At 38.7% G+C, this 22715-nt stretch overlaps 2 protein-coding genes across 4 annotated transcripts in view; one reads left to right on the forward strand and one right to left on the reverse strand.

Moving 5' to 3' along the window:
- LOC308501111 (RH-like protein) overlaps positions 1 to 2087 on the forward strand; it is a 33532-nt gene extending 31445 nt beyond the window's left edge. For both annotated transcript variants that reach the window (XM_081056844.1, XM_081056843.1), the window contains one exon: positions 1847 to 2087. In XM_081056844.1, coding sequence (XP_080912970.1) covers positions 1847 to 1873 — 27 coding nt within the window. In that variant the 3' untranslated portion in view covers positions 1874 to 2087. The remainder of the gene's footprint in view (positions 1 to 1846) is intronic.
- A 1175-nt stretch (positions 2088 to 3262) lies between these two features.
- On the reverse strand, positions 3263 to 20422 carry TMEM50A (transmembrane protein 50A). 2 transcript variants are annotated; one of them, XM_081056845.1, is made up of 7 exons: positions 19850 to 20422; positions 17548 to 17652; positions 15867 to 15979; positions 13375 to 13442; positions 11446 to 11538; positions 8455 to 8515; positions 3263 to 3746 (listed from the first exon to the last, which is right to left on the reverse strand). In XM_081056845.1, the coding sequence occupies exons 2-7, from the start codon at positions 17638 to 17640 to the stop codon at positions 3701 to 3703; spliced, it is 474 nt and encodes a 157-aa protein (XP_080912971.1). In that variant the 5' UTR covers positions 17641 to 17652; positions 19850 to 20422; the 3' UTR covers positions 3263 to 3700. The 2 variants fall into 2 exon arrangements, with proteins under 2 accessions (XP_080912971.1, XP_080912972.1); XM_081056846.1 differs by lacking the exon at positions 19850 to 20422 and adding an exon at positions 19234 to 19841.
- Between the last annotated feature and the right edge of the window lie 2293 nt (positions 20423 to 22715).

Raw genomic sequence — 22715 nt, forward strand, 5'->3', positions numbered from 1 at the left:
GAGTTACAGATACTAATCCTCTAATTTCCAGTAGATTACAACAATCTTAACCCATGTACTGGTTTCTAAAAATTCAGTTAGTAACACCATGTTTCATGTGCTCTCACTAAGAGAATAAATTACTTCCTTCAACGCTTTATTTCAAATTAATAAACCATGAGTTTTATTTCTTGCTTTCCAAAGCCCAAGAACCCCCTGACTTCCACTTACTAAAACTAATTCCACAGTTAGCCTTTCTGAAGAAAGGACACTTTTTGTGACTCTACCACGGATAAGCCCGTTTTGAGTATTGTGGGGGTATAAACAGACAAAGTAGGGCTTTAACTACTTTGAAGGACTGGATTTTCATATGTGCACAGCTCTATCTATTAAGTACTAAAAATGTAATCCTGGCAGTAGCTGCTGGAAAATTAGAGAAGGGAGTGGTCATGAGTTTGGGGAGGTCAGGGAAATGGAACTTGGAGATGTGTTGAGTTTGGCCAAGTGACAGGACATGAAAGGCATTGCGAGGGCAAGATTGTGAGCAAGAACAGAAGCATGAAGGAACCTGGCTCAGCAGAATTGGTGAAGAGAAGAGCTAGAGCCCCCTGAATCATCCTTTAGGCAACTGGAAGCTCCCAAAGGTTTCCATGGGGAAATGATGCAATGAAATGAATGTTTTGGAATTGAGAATGACAGGAGTCAGCATGTAGGAGGGATTCTGAAATGACTTCAATGTGCTGAAGCTCATCCATTGGCTTTTCAACAAGTATTTAGTTTCTTTTGAAAATAATTTTATTGCCAAGAAATATAAATACCACCACCGTTTTGGCACAAAAACACAACAAAATGTGTTAAGTTTCTCCTGCTGTTTTATACATAATTCTCAAAACCAAGCCTTGTCACACTGATATCACCCTGGCTTCTGATTGAAAATAAATGTTGTAGACACACAGTAAGGGTCCAACAAATGCTTGTTCATCCAAACTGAGGAGAGCTTGCTTTCAAAGCAAAAAAGGAAAACAGATGAGGAACCTGCCAACTGACTCCTCCCCTCTTGGAGAGGCCTATGCAAAGAGCCTTGTTCCAGGAGGCCGATCTGAATTCTAGTCCTAGCTCACTACTGGCAGGCTGGTGCCCTCAGCCAAGTTGCTTTACTTCTCTGGACCTCCATTTTCTCATTTGTAAAATGAGATCAAAATCCACATGCTGGATTCGGACAGACCTGCATTCTGCCACCTCTTAACTCTTTGATCTCTCAGAACTTCAGTGGGTGGCCCCCCATCTCTGAAATGGAGATAATAGTAACGTCTCCCACATCGTTGTAAGGATTTAAAGGAGATAATCAGTAATTAGTACACTGATCCATACAAAACACTCCATGAATGTTAGCTACTCTGATTTCCAGTTCTAGAATTGTGATCCAAGCTATTCCATGAGCAGTGACGTTGTATGGCAAAGTATCATAGGCCACACCTGAAGAATTCAGGATATATTTAGCTTGCAGAAGAACCAAAGGAGACCTAAGAATAATCCTCAAATGCTTAGAAAACTGTCACTTGAAAGAGAAAAAAGTAGCCTGCAAAATGGAATGAGTGCCTTCATGTGGTAGCGAGTTCACTGTCAATGCAGGTGTTCAAATGAAAGTCAGATAACTATTTATTTAGCAATGATCAGTGTAAAACTATACTAAATGGGATCTAAGAGCTCTTCCAATTAGAATTTATGAAAGAATCTCTAAGGGATTTGTGATGCGACAACATTTTGGTCAATATAAATTTCAAAGATCAAGCCATAATCAGTATGTGTACAGATTTAAGAGTATAAGGGTTCATCTGTAATAAAAATGTTTGCTTTGCTTTTATAGGTTCCTCATTTGGCTGTTGGATTCTAAGCAAAAGCATCCAAGGAAAACAAGGACCATTCCAAAACAAGAGCACTTCCTTTCACTGCTGCCCATCTAGTTTTTGTGGGTGACAAATACTCGTTACAGCCAAGTCTCCTTATGTACAATGAAACATGGTCAGCAGTAAGATTTGATTTTAAAAATAAAAGACTTATTTAAGTGGTAATTTCATAACAATTTAAAATAAATGTTTCGTTTCCTTAAAAATGATGCTATCAATATTTTCTTGGGTGCAGACACATAATCAAGGTTTTGGTTCAACTTTACTGAAAATTCTTATGATTTGTTTTCACGCTTACCAAAATATGCTACCCAATTAATTCTTTCTTATTTATACCAGCACAGCAGATGATAAAAAACAGGGAAAAATTAAGAACTCACTTATATTAGTCCTTGCAGACATTATGTTTTTATTCCAGCAGTTTTCAAGGTAGTTCTTATTCCCTGAGCACATGCTGAATTTAACTGCAGAGATGCACTGCCTCAAGGTCAAAACACTAGTTCTATGATCTAGAGAAAGTCATTTAAATTTCCATACTCTGGGTTCTCTCATCTGTAAAAAGAGGTTAACTTCAACTTCTAAAATCCCTCCCATACTCGCATTCTATGGATCTAAAAACTCACGATGACTGACCTGCTGTGGGATGACAGCCATTTATTTGAGTAGAGTCTTGACAACCAGGCCATATTCAAAACATACATACTGGGAGATAACTACCGCTGACATGGAAAAAAGTACCACAGGTTTAAATCACCTGAGATATTTTGTGTTTAATGAAGGGATAATTGTAGCAAGTTTTATGAAAGAAAACATTTCAAGCTGTAGTTCTAAAGAACATGTATCCCATAGTTAGCTAGTCCATTAAAAAAAAAAAAAATTCCAATTTTGCCAAGGTAGGGAACCTGGGGAGGAACAGACTATGAGAATTCCCAAGAGTAAATGTTTATAATTATAATTGACCTTGCTGGTCTATTTTGAGGTTAGCGGTTTAGTACAGAGACACAATGAAACATGGAATCCAATTTATTACCAAACCAGCAACAACAAAATTTGTCACCTGAGTAGAAACTAGTATCAAGTCCCTATCCTTCTCTTCTTTAATGGCAGATGTGGAGTGACTGTGGTCCCACCAGGACCACGTGTCACAGCAGAGTTATTACCAATCCCCCACTCTGTGCCCCACTGAATCGGTGGCAGAGAAGGGACATTTTTGAGGAGCCTGGTGGCTGGATCAGGAGCTGCTCTCTTCCGACACGTTCTCACTCACCTCTTGGGAGGCCCTTCAAAGCTACTTACACTGAAATGTTCATGGAATTTTTGGCAAAACTGTACAAACCAAACACAAAGTACAGTAAGAAAGAATTCTGACCACCAAATAGTTTTTAAAAACACGAAAATGTTTATATTTCACTTAACATTTGACACAGAAGAGGCCACATTTACATAAACACATTATATTTGCAGAGCACTTTAATTGCAGTTTTGGACCTTGGATATGACAAATATTCATAAGATGTATCCATAATTTCTTTTGTAATTTATTTTCACAAATTACATCATGATAAAACTAATAAAAATTACGTGAAACATTTCTCTTTAACATTTTATAAGTTAATCAAATGTGTATACCACAATAGATTTTGTTGTTGTTGTTTACATAGGGAGTTCTCATGATTTCAGTTTTACATAAATTTAAGCTGAGATTACACTCAGAAATAAGTTTAGAAATGGCATTACAAAAGACTGGAGTGGGTAGCAAAAATGAAAACAAACCCATGCGGGGCTGCTGTACAGTAGTAGTAAATCAGATGCTTTCACTGCCATAGGTCTTCAGTGCGGCCAAACTTAAAAACCAGTCCTCTGTGAATAAAATAAGAAACACCACATGACTAGCTAAATTTGGGAAAAAGAAAGAACATGTGAGATTTAGAATTGTGGGCAAATAGTATCAACGAATAATTGATGAGTTGTATGAAGAAAACCATGGGCTGTATCAGAACAGAAACTGATCATTCTAAGGTGGTCAATTCTGCCACCGTGCTCAGCTGCGCTCGTCATCACCAGCTTCCCCACAGCCTTACCTATGAGTATTGGAGACATACGCATATGTCCCTCTTAAAAAGTTGACCAGTGCTTAGTATATAAACATTGTATGTCTGACTTGATCAAACTCATTCAACAAACGTTTTTTGAGTGTCGAGCTAGGTGCTAGATGCTAGGGCTATAAAGATAAGGAAGATTATAGGGGCAGCTGGATGGCTCAGTTGGTTAGAGCATGAGTTCTGAACAACAGGGTTGCAGGTTCGATTCCCACATGGGCCAGTGAGCTGCGCCCTCCAAAACTAGATTGAAGACAACGAACTGCCGCTGGGCTTCCAGACGGAAAGCTGCATGGCTCAGTTAGTTAGAGCGTGGGCTCTCAACAACAAGGGTGCCAGTTCAATTCCCGCATGGGATGGTGGGCTGTGCCCCCTGCAACTAAAGATTGAAAACGGCAACTGGACTTGGAGCTGAGCTGCATCCTCCACAACTAGACTGAAGGACAACGACTTGGAGCTGATGGGCCCTGGAGAAACACACAGTTCCCCAATATTTCCCAATAAAAAATAAAGAAACAAACAAATAAGATATAGTCCCTGCCCTAAGTTGTTTGTTGCTCAGATTCTTGATGACGCGATGTAGTTAAGTATTTGAGGGAAAAACAGGTATATATGCCAAATGTTAAGGGAGCACTGCCTGAGTGTGTTAGAAAAGGATTTACGGAGGTGGTGATATTAGACAAGCTTTGAAAGATAAGCAGGAGTTTGAATGGGAGGTTGGTGGGTACGGGAGCTAATGGAATGATGAAAGATGAAGTTCAAGGACAGGAAACAGTATAGCAAAAGACAAAGAGGAATAAAAGACCATGGGGCCTAGGAAAAGCCCAGGAGGAGATCAATGTGTCAGGAATATGCCCTCACAGAGTTTACAGTCTAGGGTTTAGGTGGGGAAGTATCTATAGTTGTCCTTAAGGCTTCAGTTTAAGAAACTCAAGAGGACAATTGATGCATTACAAGACATACTCGTATATGTATATATCTATATCTCTATAGATATAGGTACAGATACCCGAGGTGTAGTAGAACAGGGCAGAGGCCAATATAGCTGGACTACAGTTTAGGAGACAAGGAGGACAGGGAATGGAGGCGGCAGAGATCTGGTAAGCCAATTGACCAGGCTGGCAAATTGCCTGCAGGGACCTTCGGGGTGCCTCCAATGAGCCAAGAAGGCAGGTGCCAGCCTGTATGCTCTACGAAGGGGGCGACTGGTAATCAGTCCCAGACAATGAATGAAATGGGGCGACGTGGACATGCATCCCTTATTTAAAAGGAACAACTATTCAGCTCCAGCTGATTGTTGCTGTGTGGGGCCCAGGGTTGTCAGATCTTCCAGTTTTTCAAGAAAAGCCAAAACTTCATATTTTTATGTAAAAATCTCTCGATTTTTAAATGTCAGCTCAGTAAGACAGGAAATGACTGTATAGGCTAACTAAAGCAGAACTGTGGGCAGGGTCTGGCTAGATGGCCACTAGTGGGGATCTCTTCTGTAGACAACTGAGTTCTGAAAAGTGGAAAATCAAGATGGAAATAATAGGATTATTGGCATACTTTAGGAGGAAAATTAACAAAGGAAAACTGGATCTAAGGGGGGAACCAGTTAGGGATGCAATCTGCTCAGGAAGGGATGATGAGGACTGAACACTGGAAATGGACAACAAGATCACAGGCTGGAGACAATTCAGACGCAGATTCAACGAGGCTTGCATGTGAGGGGTAAGTGCGAGGGAGAAACTGAAGACAGAAGTGGACACTCCCATGGCGTGTACTGGTTTTCATTCTGTTTTCCCACTGTTGGTGTATACTCAAGGTTAAATTCCCAGTCATAATGATCAATTTAAAACAGGTTTCATAGGCCTTTATAAAGGTAAACACTGAGTGTTTTTGATGAAAACAAAAATGCAACCAGGGAGTCACCTATAGTCTCTCTTGGAAGTATATTCCTTTCTCTTTATAAAGGATTTCATACACCTCCAAAAGGTGATTTGATCTCTGCTCTTCCAGCTAATATCAGAACTACTGCTGCAAAAAAGAAAAACCCAAGTTGGTGATTAGGGGCCTCTACTCTCCAGATAGCTTAAGAGACATGGTAACTTCAGAACACTAGCTAATAGATGTAAACTGTGAACTGAAATGTCTTGGGCAAGAGGCGGTCCCTCCTACGCTGTCAGATGGTCACCTTGGTACTGAAAGTGGTTCCTGATTTCTCAAACAGTCATTTCTAACCTGTTGCTGAGTATTGTTGTTATATTAGAATGGTAGGCAAACTCTTCTGATAGTGGTGTCCACTAGCTGAATTTAATTTCAATTTGCTCATAGGATTTTCAAAAAACTGATTAGTTTTTAAACTTAATAGGCACACAGTAACAAATGAGAAATTAACCAAACTTGTTGCATATAAAAGTAATTTCTTATAACTAATTTGAGATGGTAACAAGTCAATGAATGGTTTCCAAGATTTTGTGAAATGTGGTAACTACTGAATGAACGGGTTTCTGCCTTCCTTGGAAGAGAGAAAATTTTCGCACAAATCCTCCTCTCAATCCTCTGTTCCTATGTGCTGTGACGGAGTCACTTCTCTGCCGAAAGCAGCACCTCAGGGTGGAACGTGCTTTATCATTTATCTTTACGAGGGTAAATCATGATGAAAATAAAGAAGGCTGCAGCTTGCCCCTCCCTGGCTGGTTCTCAGTAAATCCCCTCCGCAGCACTCCATCCCAAAGCCTTTCTTACCCGCCTCGGACCCCGTTACACTCCCTTCCCTTGGCTGAAGTTGTGGGGCACTGGGTTCCCCTGACCACCTCTAACCCTGTGGAGATAGTGGAGTAATGAGCTCAGGATGCCTGGTCCTTCTTCAAAGACGCTCAAGCCTCAGCATTGTAGCTTAAAGGAAAAGAAAGCCTAAATATCAACTTTCCCTCTCCTAGGCACATGCCTCACTACCCTACAAAATAACAAACTCACACAAATGTTATTTCATAAGTTGGAGGTTTACTCATTTTGTACTTTTCAAGTACAGTGTTACAGTCTTTAAAAAAAAAAAAGGAGGAAGGAAACAACATTAAACAACTGGTTAAAGACTCAGCAAAGGGAGAAAATGTCAACTGAATTCATCCTAAATTTCAAATTTCATTATCACGGTAGCTAGAGCCTGAACACTACAGTCAGAGAGCCAGAATTTTAGCCACATGATCTCAAACAAGTTACCTACCTTCTCTGTAATTGCTTTCTCACATATAAAATGGGGAGAATAACAGCCATCCTCAGAATTGTTACGAAGATTAATTGAGCTTACATGTAAAGGATTAAGAATAGTGTCTAAAACATAACAATTGCTGAATAAACTTTGGTCATCATTTTCTGCATAAAATCAAAGAAAGACTTAAAGAAAAAAAAAAAAAAAAAAAAACTCTTTGGGTTTTCTCCACTAGTTTCAGGACACAGGACCCAATGAGGTTGTGTACCTTGCCTCATCTAAGTTCATTTTTCTTATTCCCAATGGATTTTATAAAATTGCAAAAATGCCAGCTGGTGAAAGGGAGTAAGTGTGAATAACTGCTGCCTATCACTGAAGTGCAATTATTACCATTAGCATTTCATGAGCAGTTAAAGGAGATACGGGGCTTCTATTTCCCTTTTGGGGGTGACGGGGAAGGGATAGGGAAAGGAAAGTCCTAGAATAGGCTGTCCTAGAATATATAGCAGTTTTTCAAAACCTTTTTTAGATTAGGGACTTCTTTGAAAAATCTCTTCCCCGAAACAAGCGGAAACAGCAATGTCTTGCACATGGAAACGGCTGGTGGTTTCCCATCATCAGAAGCCTACCCATGTAATGGAGGTTAAGATTCCGGATGCAGAGGATAAAGAGGTCATTTTTGTTTGTTTGTTTTTAAGGTGGGGGGTAGAAGGGATAGGGAAAAGTGCAGGCCCTAAATGTGCAGGAAACAATGAACATTAGAGAAGATTACCGATAAAAGTATTACGGTTTTTAGGGGTTCTATTTATCTTGTAATATGTCATTGCATCAGAAGGATAAAACATATTACGGCTTTTCCTCCACACCTCAAATCTCATGCACAAAATCTAACACCACCAAGGATAGAAAGAATCCAGAAACAAAATTTGAAGAAGAAATGGTGTTAAGCTGGCTTTTAATAAAAGCGACTGTTATTAGAGCTACAGATTTAAAATGAACATTGTCAGTGTTACATAACTAAATCTACACTAATCACAGTTCTCCATTAAAGGGGAGATAACAGCAATTTTTAAAATCAATGTGCGTTCCGAAGGTTAGCAGCAAACCAACCATGTATAAAATATCTCTTTCATTCCTCCTATTTTATGACAATAACATTGAAGGAGGAGTGCTGGACGGGGTAAATTAAGCCACTAAATAGAGTAAATGACATGAAAGAAACTATTACAAAAAAAGAATTTAAAAAGTTAGGATGAAGAATACAGAACAAACTTACCCAAAAAAGATGAAGGCATTTTGGAAAAATACGGCAATTCCAGGGTATACTACGGATTTTTCTGTAAAAATAATGGGAATACTTAGTGGTTTATTATCTTAAAACATTTAGTTTCTGATATACTGGTGAACATCAGTTTTCCTGCCTAACAGAATTGATTTTCCTGGTAATTATGGTTGATTTGAGTATTAAATGACATAATAGGCATGACACAGTCTAGCACTGGTTTAGTAAACGATAGCTCCATTCATTTAACAAATGTTTACTGAGTGCATACTATGTTCGGCACTGTTTAATGTGCTGAGGATACAGCAGAAAATAAAACCGGCAAAAATTTTTTTTTTTTGCCTTCATGGAGCTAGACGATCTAGAGAATAAGTAAGGAGAAAACAATAAAACAGGAAAGGTACAGGAAGTGCAGTGAATGATGACATTCTATAAAGGTGGACAGGGACCTCATGAGAAGGTGACACTGGGTAAGGACAGGAAGGAAGAGCAGGCAGGGGCCACGTAGAAGCAGAACAGCAAGACAAAAGGCCTGAGGCGGGAACACGCTGGTACATTAGAGGAATGGTCATGTGGGCAACAGAGAGAAAGCAGAAGACAGATGGGAGACATATGAGGGACAAGCTGGGGGGTGAAGATCCTACAGAGCCGTGAGGTCATGGCGAGGGCTCTGACTAACTCTACGTGAGATGAGACTCTAGTGGAGGTTTTGAGCAGAAAAGTGACACGAGCTGACATATTTTAATAGGATCCCTATGGCTGCTGGGCTGAGAATAGACTAAGGGGAGAAGGGGAAAAACAGACACCAATGCGGAGGCTATTTCAGGAAAACAGGCAAGAGACTGTAATGGACTGAACCAGAGTGGAAGCAATGGAGATGGCAAAAACCGGTTGGATTCCAGTTATGTTTTAACAGCAGGATCAACAGGATTTGCTGATGGACTGGATGTGGAGTATGAGAAAGAGAGGGGACATCTTTGACAGGCCATAATCACCTAGGGTTTTTGGCCTAAACATCTGGAGGGACACAGTAACCACTACCTGAGACGGGCAAGATTGCCAGAGGAACACTTTGCTCTGATTTTATCTTGGACTAAAGTTGAAATTCTCATAAGTTTCTACTACTAGCTGTCAATGATTACGCACTGACATCCCAAGGCATGATGAACAGATGAATTGTCAACTTTTTCTCAGAATAGTTTTAAATTAATCTGGTGTTCACTATAACATCTGGTTTGTACAGGCATTCACTACTAGAAAGCCACATTAAATAGTTCACATTAAATAACTATTATCACTAGAATGGCTCATAAAGATCCTGAAGAAAAGCAACTTTTTATAAAATCACAAGTCTGTTGCCAAGATCTCAAAGCATAAACCTGGCTCCAAAAGCCTTTTGGAAAATAATTTAAAATGCTATGAGGGGATTGCCGGATGGCTCCGTTGGTTGGAGCAAGGGCTCTTGGCAGCAGGGTTGCCGGTTCAATTACCACATGGGCCAGTGAGCTGCGCCCTCCACACTCGGTTAATGATGATGAGCTGCCGCTGAGCTGCTGGTGGAGCAGCCAGATGGCTCAATAGGTGGGGGAGCGAGTTCTTAACAACAGGGTTGCCAGTACAATTCCCACATGGGGTGGTGGGCTGTGCCCCCTGCAACTAAGATTGAAATCGGTGACTGGACTTGGAGCTGAGCTGCGCCCTCCACAACTAGATTGAAGGACAACGAATGATGGGTCTTAGAAAAACAGTGTTCTCCAATTAAAAAACAAACAAACAAAATGATTTAAAAAAATGCTGAGATGAACACATTCCTACAAAAAGGGGCTCTGTATTAATAGTTGTATCTGGGAAAGAAGGATTATCTATAATTTTATTTCCTTCTTTGTGCTCTTTTAGTCTCCGTTTCTACAATAAACAAGCATTATGCCATTCAAATGATAAAAAAGCAATTTTTTGTTTTTAAAATATGATGGTGACAAAGATTTTGTAGCAGCAAGGGAACTACTTATGATGTCACATTAAATGCAAAAGGCTGGGCTCAAAATTGTTTTTATACTATGATTCATAACTACATAAAAAAACAGAAGAGACCACAGGAAATACACCAATTATTTAAGAGGACTAAGATTATTATAGTTTTTTTAAATGTTTTTCTTTTCTATTTTTTTGGGAACACTGTTTGATAATAAATATATAAACACAGGGAAAAAATATAAATTTTTTAAATGCCTATCATTCCTGTCTATAAGATTTAAATGATTTTAATAAAAATTTAACAAGCCCATGATTTTAATCCAAGACACATTTTACTAATGTATCCAAGCTACATTAGAAGGGTTAAATGATGAGCTAGATTAGATCTCTGCTGGTCTAGTTTTTGCAAATCATTAATAATGTATGTGTACTATGATAACCATAGTCAGTATTACCTGGAACATTAAGTGTTTTTCATATTTTTCTGGGGTCTCTCAGGGCAAAGTTTCAGTTGAGGCTCTAAGAAGGGCAGGACTTTTTCCTGAGTTTGCCTTAAACTGGCCTTATATAGTAGATGCACACTAAATGCTAATTTACTTTTCTGTCCAAAAGGAGATGATTTCATACTATCAAGGAGATTTAGCTCAATAAATTTCAATTCTAGGATGTTACAGCTTTGTATGGATATTATTCAGCAAGTCAAAACCTGCCAAATAGCTAGACAACATATATATTCCGCTTTTGCGGTTTTTGGAAGCCAAAGAGAGCAAGGTTTGGAGTTATGTCCCATTCCTTCCAGGCTCTAGATTAGAAGGAAAAATATAGATGAAAGGGATACTAAAAACATACTGAACAAACAAAACAAAACACAGATGGGAGAGGGGAGTTCCCAGGCATAAAACCATTGCTAGTAGTTGGCCTGTCTATATGAAAAAAGCTTTATTCTAAAATAATTAACTTTATTGCGCGATTTCAGGATTCCATTGAAGTAAAATGTAAACTTTGTCTTACCTTTAGCAACATAACCTCCAAAGAGAATCCACATAGATGCTATCAGAGAGCCAAAGGCCAACATGAAACCAATGAACAGCCAAATGCGAGCACCTTAAAAGAAACATTTTACCAGAACGGTTTCTCATATGGCAGAAGTCAGTTCAATCAACTTTTCAAAAAGAAAACAAAAACCCGTACCGACAAAAATGTGTATTTGCCATTAAAGTCTAAAATAAGAAGAGTGGGAAGATGTGTTGAGTATCTTTCAACAGTGAAGACACTGGCCTTTTTCTTGTTAGACAATTTGTGTATTTTAAGTGCTTGTATTTACTTTCCCTAAGTATGTACACCGAGAAAAACTTTCCTCAACCATCCAATAAAAATCTCACAAAATATATTGCACCATATTTAGAGCTCATTTTTCATTATTTTTAGAAATTGTGCTCCAAAATTTAAAGTTCTCCAAGAGACCGTTCAAACAAAAACACAGGTGTAATTACCAAAAAATTCATATTCAGCAATGTGAATCTAAACACTAGTATATTTCACTTTCAGGGAAATCCGGCAGCAAAATAAATTCAAATTTATTGTGGCTGGCACTTAGAAAAGCTGCATTAAAATTATGTTAATAGAGGAAGACAGTCAACTTTTAAATCACATTTATACAATATTTATGATGATTTGCTATAAACTAAATGATGTCATTAGACTCCCTAAAATGAATTCTGAGATGAGTTTCTTTAATTAGCACGAATAAATTTTAATAAAACACTGCCTTGTTCAATAAAGCATAGCAAACAGAATGCTATATATACATTTCTGATTATCCAAATCATAAGACAGTTATGAAATAATAAGCTATTACTCATAGATGTGATAGTAAAACAAATACAAACTGGTTCTGAACCCCCAAAACTATGCTAACAAACTGTATTTAGAGATATGATGGCCATATTCTAGTCCTAGCTCTAGCTACTGTTGTCTTATTATTACCAACACTAACTGCTAACGTTCACCTATTCTTTTAGAGTTTACAAGGTTATGGAGGATCTGTGTTTCTGTATTTCTTCTACCTAAGTTCATCTATGAAAAGGGTGAACCAAGAAGAGAGTCTGAAACATCAACCACAGCTGACTAATAGTAGTTTCTCCTGTTTCAATTAAAAAAAAAAAAGTCACTTGAAATTTACCTACATCCAAGTTTATTTTTGTATAAATGCAGTATTTTAGGTTTGCCATTTAAATAGCTTAATAAGTATGTGTCCACTCAAATCTTTGAGTAAACTGGACCCTAGGAAGCTGTGCCACACGTGTCCTGTATTGTGCTACCTCGGGTACGTGGCAATGCAGTCTAGGAGACATGAGTTCCTCAGTTGAGAAGGAAGGGCCTGGGTGAACCCAAGCACTAAATTCTATTATTATATTCAGTTTTGCAAGATGAAAAGACTTATAGAGGTTGGTTGCACAACAATGGGAATTTACTTATCTACTGAACTGTACACTTAAAATAGTTAAGATGGTACATTTTATGTTGTATATTTTAAAATACACACAAAAAACTATGATTCTAAACTATTTCAAAATGCTAATTCAATCAAACAAGGTTGGAAAAAAGGGAAGGAAATAATTTATAGGTTATAGCTGAAAGTACTATAAGTTCTATTTTGCATACGAGTATATATTATATACTGTTCTTTACTGTATACTATACTGTATACATTTATACCTACACATTACTGCACAGGATTATATGCTCATAACTGCATATTTGTACTATAAAAGCAACTTAGACCAAATGCAACTTTTCCCTTATGCCTTGGAATCTATAACGTCTGCTCTACATACACCTCCATCCTATCCCTGATCTGAAGGGGTTAGACAAGTGGCCTTTCCACGGATAATTCTCATTTGAAGGATGCATAGCAAGATATTGTTTGCATCAATTTACCTGTTTGCCCCATGCAACCTTCACTGTAACTATCACCCCGGACTTGTCCATTCGATACTGCATTGATCCTGTATGAAAAAAATAAAACCAAGAAATCAGGGTCTCTGACTCCAAGACGAGACTATCCATGACATCAAATTACCAAACACAATAAGCTAGAGTTCCTCAAATTTAAGGTTAGGTCTCATGAGTAATGGGTTCACAGGGTGTTAAGCTAGTCCCATCAACCAGATGCCCCCTAAAGCAGTGGTTATAGTCTCAAGACCAGCAGAATCAGTATCACCTGGGAACTCATTAGAAAAAAAATTCCCTGGCCCCACCCAAATTTAGTGAAGCAGAAACTCTGGGTATGGGGCTCAGCGATCTGAGTTTTAATAAGTCCTTTAGGTGATTCTGATGCTTGTTAAAATGTGAGAGTGCAATTCTCAAAATAGTAGTTAATTATACCTCATTAAAAGAAATTCTCAAAACTAATCTGGCTAAGATTGGAACAATCTTTAGCTTGGTCCTATCTAGTTTTCCATTTGTACATATCAGACATACTCAACACAGAGATTCAAGTGGTAAAATCTTGTTTTTTCAATTCCTGACACATGTTCGAAACATAGTCTTTCACTGACTTACACAGAATACCAATCTAAATTGAGATAGCCTTGCCTTCTTCTTTAGAGGTATCCTCCAAAAACTTTTTAAATGTCATAGGAAAATGTTCACAATATATCAAGTTAAAAAGTTAAATCTTATATACATTTTATACACAGGTAAGGGCAGGGGCTGTGTCTATCTTGTTTCTCATTTTTATTCTCAGTGCCTAGCATAAGTCTTGGCACATGTAGGTGCTCAATAAATGTACTGACCATCTGAACCCTAATTTTCACAATAATATGACGTCTTATTCATTCAAATCTAAGTTTTAGAATGATCAAAATACTCATATAATTATTTTCAGTGACCTCTATATTAACTAAATTATTTGGTACATAAAATAAATATATTTTAAACAAGATTTATATTTTAGAAAATGCAAATAATCCTAGGTTAGTGGTACTTAGTTCTTGTTTTTCCTTGCTGAGCCATTTGAATGAACTTGGTAACTTGGTGTAAACAGCCATGACTCTGCCTTGGCCATCCTTCCCTATTAAGCACATTCTCCAACAATCTCTACTTGTTCTCTGGCATTAGTTTTAGTTCTCTGGCATAGTTTTATATATAAACTTTTATTTATAACAAAAGTTGCAAGTATAGTTCAAATAAACTTTTTTCCTGAAACATTTGAAAGTTGCCAACATGATGCCCCATAACCCCAGAAATTGTACTCTCTACAAGACATATGACTGTATGTATTTCTCACAAACAGGGCAGTTCTACAGAACCACAATACAACTATCAAAATCAGGAAATGATCAATGATCCATTATCACCATTTATCTTCAGACCTCATTCAAGTTGCCCAGTTGTCTCAATAATGGTCTTAAGCAAAAGGATCCTGTCCAGAATCATGTGGTACATTTTTTTCTAATGTCTCTTTAGTCTCCTCAGTCTGGAACAGTTGTTCAGTCTTCTTTGGCTTTTATTACCTTGACCCTTTACTCCAGTCATACTGGTATCCATGCCATAGAGCCTTTGTACTTGCTGTTCTGTCTGGAATGATCCTCTTTTATATATCCCCATGATGAGTTCCTTCATTTCTTCGTCTTTACTCAAAAATCACCTTTTTAGTGAGGCTTTCCTTGACCCAATTTAAAATTTCTACACCCCCTGTTGACATCTCATTATCTACCCTCTCTGTTTTCTCGCTAGCACTTATTATCTAACATGCTATGTACTTATTTCTCTCATTACTATCTGCGCTTATCATTATCTAACATGCTATGTATTTATTTCTCTTTTGTTACTGTCTGCGCTTATCATTATCTAACATGCTATGTATTTATTTCTCTTTTGTTACTGTCTGCGCTTATCATTATCTAACATGCTATGTATTTATTTCTCTTTTGTTACTATCTGCGCTTATCATTATCTAACATGCTATGCATTTATTTCTCTTTTTTTACTCTCTGCTTCACACATTATAGTATACATTCCATAAAGGCATGGATGTTCCTGTTTTATTCACTACTGTATTTCCTGTTTCTAGAGCAGAGTCTGGGAATATAAAAGCCGAACAAATATTTGTTGGAATGAATCAACAAACCCTTAGACAAAGTACATGGTTTCTGACCTAAAATAAAGTTATATAAACATCAGCAGTACAGAAATGAAAGGATAGCTGACAGAAGCTGGGAGACAGAAGTGGGAGAAGAGAGGTGAAAGGAAGAACAGAAACAAGGGTTGCTGCTTTTCTTTGTAAGTACTTCTCTACTATTTGACTTTTAAACCATGCCTAATGTTAATTTAATAATATTTCAAAAATTTAAATCTACTCAACTACATATAAAACGTTTTTATTTTGTGACAATCTATGTCATTAGTGTGACTAACAATGAACTTACATTAGGAAGGCTATGGTTGCTATAACACCACAGGCATGGTATGAATGGTTGAACTCATCCATAGAGGGGTAAATGACAGCTGCATCTATGATAATCCACCAGCCTGTAAAAAACTAAAACAAACCAAAAAAGGTGATACCAATGAGAAATTACAGTAATTTCATATCTTACAGGCTCAAAAGAAAGAAAGGTATCTAAGTAAAGCAATCCCTTCTAATGAATTTCAAAATTTTTGTAAATGTTCCATCAGTTTCTTGCTTGTAATTTGCACACGGCTTAATAGCTCATTAAATATTAGAAACCCTTAAGTCTGATGGCAATCAGTATTTATTAACATAAAATTATTTTCTAAGTCTACTTCAATCATTATTTTCTATTGTCATAATAGTCTGTAATCTAATTTTGTGAACTAGAAATAAGCTACACTATCCCATGACAGGAGAAAGGTAAAACGTGATTCAAATTCCAACTGACAAAAGGAGTGGCCTGTTGCTGATAGATTATAAGCCTCCAGAAAGATATATTTATTGAAAAGTAAAAAATAATTCAATAATATGGGGAACAATTACTGTTGATAGATTTTTAGCTATCTTCTTGGTGCTATGAAATAGGAAATGGCTGCAGTTCTGCTTTTTCCTTTTGATTAATTCCAGGGCAGTCTACATCTGGTTTCAGGTGTGATGCTAAATTCAATTTAAGCACCAAATTATAAATGATCTTACTTGAATTTGATTCTGGATATTATCAAGGATAAATACATAATGAAAAAACACTAACACTGCGCAAATGTTTTTCATCATCTGAGCAGAAACTTACAATAAAATATTAAGCAAATTCTGACAAGTAGCTTAGGTTTTGAAAGTAACCCTTTTCCCTACCCCCACTCCTAAACCTGTCCCAATTAGCTGTGGAAATGCTACCTTCTGACAATTGTTTAAAAATAACTATTTTAGGTTAATCAAATTATTTTTATGATGTTGACAGATTCACATTTTTTAATGACATTTTTACTGGCTAGCACAAGTACTCTTTCACTTTTTTGTTGTTGTTGTTGTTACCCTCAGCTCAATATATTCAAGATATTTATTTTCCTCTTAGACCAAAAATTGTGTTTTGCTTTGTATTTTGATGTTTATAAGAGCAGACTTCTATAGTAGTTTTATATTTGGCCATTACTTTGGGAAAATTTTTAGATAAATAAGAATTTTACACTATAAGTTACTTCTAAGCATTATGTTTTAATGAGTTTCCTGGGTTTTTTTTTTTTCAGTGAAATTGAGAAAGCTAACTCTGGATTATGGAGAAATGCAATTAGATCTCTGGACTGGTTTTGACCTGATTGCTTCTTAAACACTTCTTGGTAACTTAATTTACTCGTTCAGTGGAGGCATAATTCATATAATGAATAAATGTATAAAATACACTGTCTTATTATACCATCTTACCATGCAATTAAAAAAAAACAGTCAACCTACTAATAAAATTCCAAACCGTAATTTCAACTACGAGTTGGAATAAAACAAATAATTCAATCCCCTCATAAACAAAACATCAACATGAAAATAAATTCAGTGGTCAAAGATAAAATAAATAGTACATATTTTAAAACATCATACAGAATTCAAAACATAAAAAGAAACACATCAAAATAATGAAGGCCCAAATTATCAATGACACTTACCAGAACACCAGCAGCAATGGAAGCAATAGTATTGCGTTTTTCCCCCCAATCAATGCATTCTGAGCATCTTAAGCCTTCTAGAAATCCAGACATTTTCTCAGGTCACTTCAAAAAACAAACAAGAAAAAACCAAATAAAATACTTGTATTTACTTCCTTCAAACCTGACTATGTTCTTAGAAAATATTTAACAGTTCAGAATTAATTTAATAAAAGTGAAGTTACAAATACAATTGGCCCGTGAACAATGAGGGGACCTAAGAGTGCCCAACCCCAGGCAGTGGAAAATCCATCTAACTTTTAACTCCCCCAAAACTTAACCACAATCCCTCGGTATTGCGGGGGATTGGTTCCACGATCCCTGCAAATACTAAAATCCAAGGATGCTCAAGTCCCTTATATAAAATGGTACAGAACAATGCACACAGTCAGCCCTCCCCATCTGTGGATTCTCGGGATGGAAAACCTGGAGATGCAAAGCACAGGGATACATAGAGGAACGACTGAAACAAATTTATTGAAAATTTATTGAAAAAGAAATCCATGTATCAGTAGACCCATGCAGCTCAGACCTGTGTTGTTCAAAAATAAACTGTACTTTAGTTTGGGTACATATACTTCTTTAGAATATTTGATTTAGCTTTCGATAAATTTCCACATTATAACTTTGGAAACCAAAATTTGGATTCATTTAGTATTTTTCTTAATTTAAAAGATGGTTTTTGCAGTTATATAATAAATAAATCCTGGGCACGTAATGTACAGCATGATGACTGTAGTGAATAATACTGTATTGTATATTTGAAAGTTGCTAAGAGTAGATCTTGAAAGTTCTCATCACAAGAAAAAAAATTGTGACTATGTGTGGTGATGGATGTTAACTAGACTTAATCACTGCAATATACTTGTAAGCATATCCAATCATTATGTTGTACACTAAAAACTAATATAATACTATATGTCAATTATATCTCAATAAAAAAAGATGGTTTTGTTATATTTAAGTACTATAACAAAGGTTGGCTTCCAAATATTTAAAATTTTTATGATTATTAATTCCAAACTAAGTTATTATATGATTTTGATATTTACAGTCCAGGAGCACTAACATAGTGGAAAGATAAATGATAAACTTTGGCCCTGAGTTAAAGCATGAACTTAGATGAATATTTCTCTTAGGAATTTATACATATTATTAGAGAATGTGTGTTTCTTCACACTCAGATTAAGAAATTAAATACTGTATTGCAAATCTTTTACCCACATCACCTCCTTCACTTCATTATTTTTTCCTTTTCTAAGCCTGGCTTTTCGTGTAATTTCTATGAAAACATCCATTTCATTTTAACATTTTTATCTCTGATTCCCAGCCAAAAGAAAAGACAAAATTGAAATTAATATTAATTCAGATAAAAAGATCCACTGATAAGTTACCATAGCCGACCTAAAATGTCTTATTAAATTACATAAAACTGAGCTGTATACACTTGGCTTGAGACACAGCCGTTTTATCTGTTTCGGAGTATGAAAAAGCCAGAATTACGTGTAACTTGCTAATAATCAAAAAACACCCAAACTCCTACAACGAATCTGAACCCGACCATTGAGTTACTCTGTAGCCAGCAATTATGACTGTCCAAAAACATGACATCCTAAAAAACAGCAATGAATCCAATTGTGACCTTACTTTTAAAATAAACATTTTAAAAAACTGTGATTATAACCGGTGCTAATTTGCCCTTAGGACAAGTTTAATTTTGCAAATTCACTCGTTTTATTCTTCCCTGGAAGGAACAGCACTCCAGTATGTGTTACTTTCGGTTCATCCCAATGACTCCGCCCTGAATCCATTTTCCTTTGCTCTATTACTGGCACACTGATGTCCAAACTCTGCCCTCCAGACTCCGGGAATTTTAGGGGTAGAGTGGACTGGGACTGGGAAGACCTAAGAACTAGTTCTAGCTCGGCCACCTCCCCCGCCGTGTGAACCAGCCGGGTCTCAGTTTCTCCAGCTCTAAAGTCGGGGTGGCAAGGTGATTTTCAGGGATCCTGTGAGTTCCGGGGAAGGGCGCGGTCCGGCAGGCTGGCGGAGTCCAGAGTGGTCGCACTCTCCCGCTGCCGGGCGGACACAAGTCAGGAAGAAGCGGCCAGGGAGGCTCCTGCGAGGCGCTGCCCAGATGCAGCTTCCCAGAGGTCGGACGCAACCACTCGGTCAGCATCAGTTGGGCAGAGCCCTAGGTCGGAGCACTAGCCGGCACTACCGGCCTGCGGCGGCCCTTCCCCCACTCCCGCCTGGCACTTACGTCCAGCCCCGCCCGTTCAGTAGGTCCGTAGTCCGGTGTCGGGTCGCGAGGGGCCGTTGCACGCTGCCAGGCTCAGCCAAGAAAACAAAACAGCGACAGGCCGCTGAGTACCCGGATGGAGCGGCACCGCCCCCGGGCCTAGGTCGCGCACGCGGAGTCGGAGACCCAGGAACGGGAGCCGGATGGGGAGGGGAAAAGGCGGAGGGAGGGCCAGAGGGAGCCACGCCCACCGCGCCAAAGTCTCTGCGCATGCTCCGGTTGCCAGCTGCGGGGGCTTCCCGCTGCGCTGAGTGCGCTTCTGGACTTCGGAAGTGGTAGTTGGAGTACACCTCTCACGCGTGGGTGTGAGAAATCGCTGGTCCTAAACTTTCGAAAGGAAGGCGTCTGTTGGGCATTTGTGTCCATCTTGAGTGAGGTGGTAAATTGTCTAGTGCTGGGATCGGTCTCGCAGGTATCTCAGGTGTGGGTGACAGGCAAAGTGCCCGGTTCCACGTGGTGCAAAAGGTGGGTGCAGGTTGGCGACTCCGCAGAGCGAACCAAGGCTTTTAAGTCTTGTTTGTTTTTTCAGAGCCTGGCCCCGCCCTTGCCGTAGCTCCGCCTCCAAGAGGAGCTACTTAACTCAAGAGTAGGAAATTTTGTGAATTTAACTTTAAATATAACTTTGTGAATATTGTGACCATGTTTTTAAAGTCACTCCCGGGAGGTGGAGACGTCCTGGTTCTGTGTGCGAGGTACTCTGCGTCCCTAATCCCAGCGCCGTCACCCACTTGTGGGATTTGAACTTTCTCCCTTTAAGGCAAGGTTTCTCAGCCTAGGCACCACTGACATTTTGTTTATGGGGGGGGCTGTCCTGTGCACTGTAGGATGTTTATCTGCATCCCCCAACTTTTTCGACGCCGGTGTCATTCCCTCAGTTGTGACAATCAGAAACGTCTACAGACTGCCCGATATCCCCTCCCCAGGACAAAATGGTCCTGGTAAGAACCGCTGTTTATGAGATAATCAGGGTTTTGGGAAGTTACTCTTTTCAAAAGCCGGAAGCAAGGATGTCTTACCCACGTGAACACCTTGTGGCTGTTTCGTCCCCTCTCCCAGAATCTCTCCATCTATGGTTGTCCAGGAGTCAGAGAGGATCTCATTCCAGAAGGCGCCACCAGGCACAGTCCAGGCGCCACTCGCGGTCTTAATTCTGGGAGCAGGTTGCTATCCTGCAGCAGGTCTAGCCGTTGAAGAAGGTCGTCTTACATGATCACATGGAGGGGTGACAGTACAGCTTTAACCATTTGGTATACCCGAAAGAACACAATAGTTGGAGGGAGAGATCCAGGAAGAGGTCACGGAACAGAACCTGGATTCACTTAAATAAAAAAAGGTGGGTGGGTCGGCCATTTGTCCTTAAAGGCACGCAAGGGCCTGCCGGTGGCTCAGGTGGTTTGAGCGCCATGCTCCTAACACTGGGGTCACTGGTTTGATTCCCACATGGGTCAGTGAGCTGTGCCCTCTACAGCTAAGATTGTGAGCAACAGATCTCCCAGGTGCTGGGCTGCTGTCAGCGGCCGGCCACTGTGAGCAGACGGCAGCCATTGTTAGCGGCCAGCAGCCGAGGAGAGCTGCCGAGAGCAGCTTGAGAGCAGCTGTGAGTGGCCAACCGTTGACTGGTGACGGACTGCCTGTGGGGGGTGGGGGAGCGCAAGGCTCATAACACCAGCATGGGCCACGGAGCTGTGTCCTACACAACTAGACTGAGAAACAACTGCTTGAACCAGAGTTGGGGGGGAGGCACACAAGTTCTCCTTTTTTTACATCTAGGGAGACAGTATGTGATCACCTAGGAAACCAAGGTTGTTGAGTCCTTTAATTCCTTTGATTTCCTTTGATGCATGAAATCTCTGTAACTTTGGATTTGGGGGGCATTAACTGACTAGTGAACAAAATGGGACAATACAATCCATAGCCCATTTTTAAATGGACATCATTCTTACTCCTCAGTATTAAAGATTAATTGTGACAATTAAATGGCTCAGGGTAGAGGAACCTAGTGCAGGCGATTCTTAATGGAACCTTTTAAATGTTTGTTAATGACTTAACATTAGTTTACCAGCTCTGAGCAGCCTTTAACAAATCTTGCCTTCAGCATCTAATAAGTTATCTAATGACTGTGGGAAGAATGGTATTAATTTTCTGTTTTCTGTCTCCAGCCTTACATTTACTTGCACTAACATGATAGTCAAGTATTTTATAAATATAAGTGAGCATCTTCTACATATTGCTTCAATCTTAGCCTTTTTGGAATAAGCTGTAGAATTAATACATGTTTCTGTTTTTGTTCTTTGTAGATAAAATGGAACTGTTAGAAATAGCAAAAGCCAGCACAGCTAAATCTTTAGGAATAGCCTACCTTGATTTGCCGGCTAGTCTCAGAACTGTTCCTGTAGCTAAAGAACGAAACTGGTACAGCTGTACCAAATACTGCAAAAGTTGAGGTAAGCCAGATTTATCCAAACAAAACCTCCAGAGAAACTGCCAGAAAGATCTAGTTAACCATTTTTTATTTGTTTTACCTTAGACTATTCTCAGAAAGTCTAGCTAAATATAATTGCTAAAATCAAAATAGCAAATCTGAAAATACTAGATATGCTCTCTCTCATGAAAATGGGACAGTAATGAACTTAATTTTTGGTGACCAATCATCCCAGTTTGAGACTGTCCCTGAGAAACTCATGTTCCTACAAACCCTTCCTGGGCAAAAAAGTCCTGGTTTTCAGCAATGAGTGCCAAAGACTGTAGGGCGAAGGATACAAAACCCGTATTATGGCCTCCAATAAAGAGGCTGAAGACAATACCCTTTATAATGACAATATGGTGA

This window comes from Rhinolophus hipposideros, assembly GCF_964194185.1.
Source record: "Rhinolophus hipposideros genome assembly, chromosome: 8".
NCBI classification, from domain to species: Eukaryota; Metazoa; Chordata; class Mammalia; order Chiroptera; family Rhinolophidae; genus Rhinolophus; species Rhinolophus hipposideros.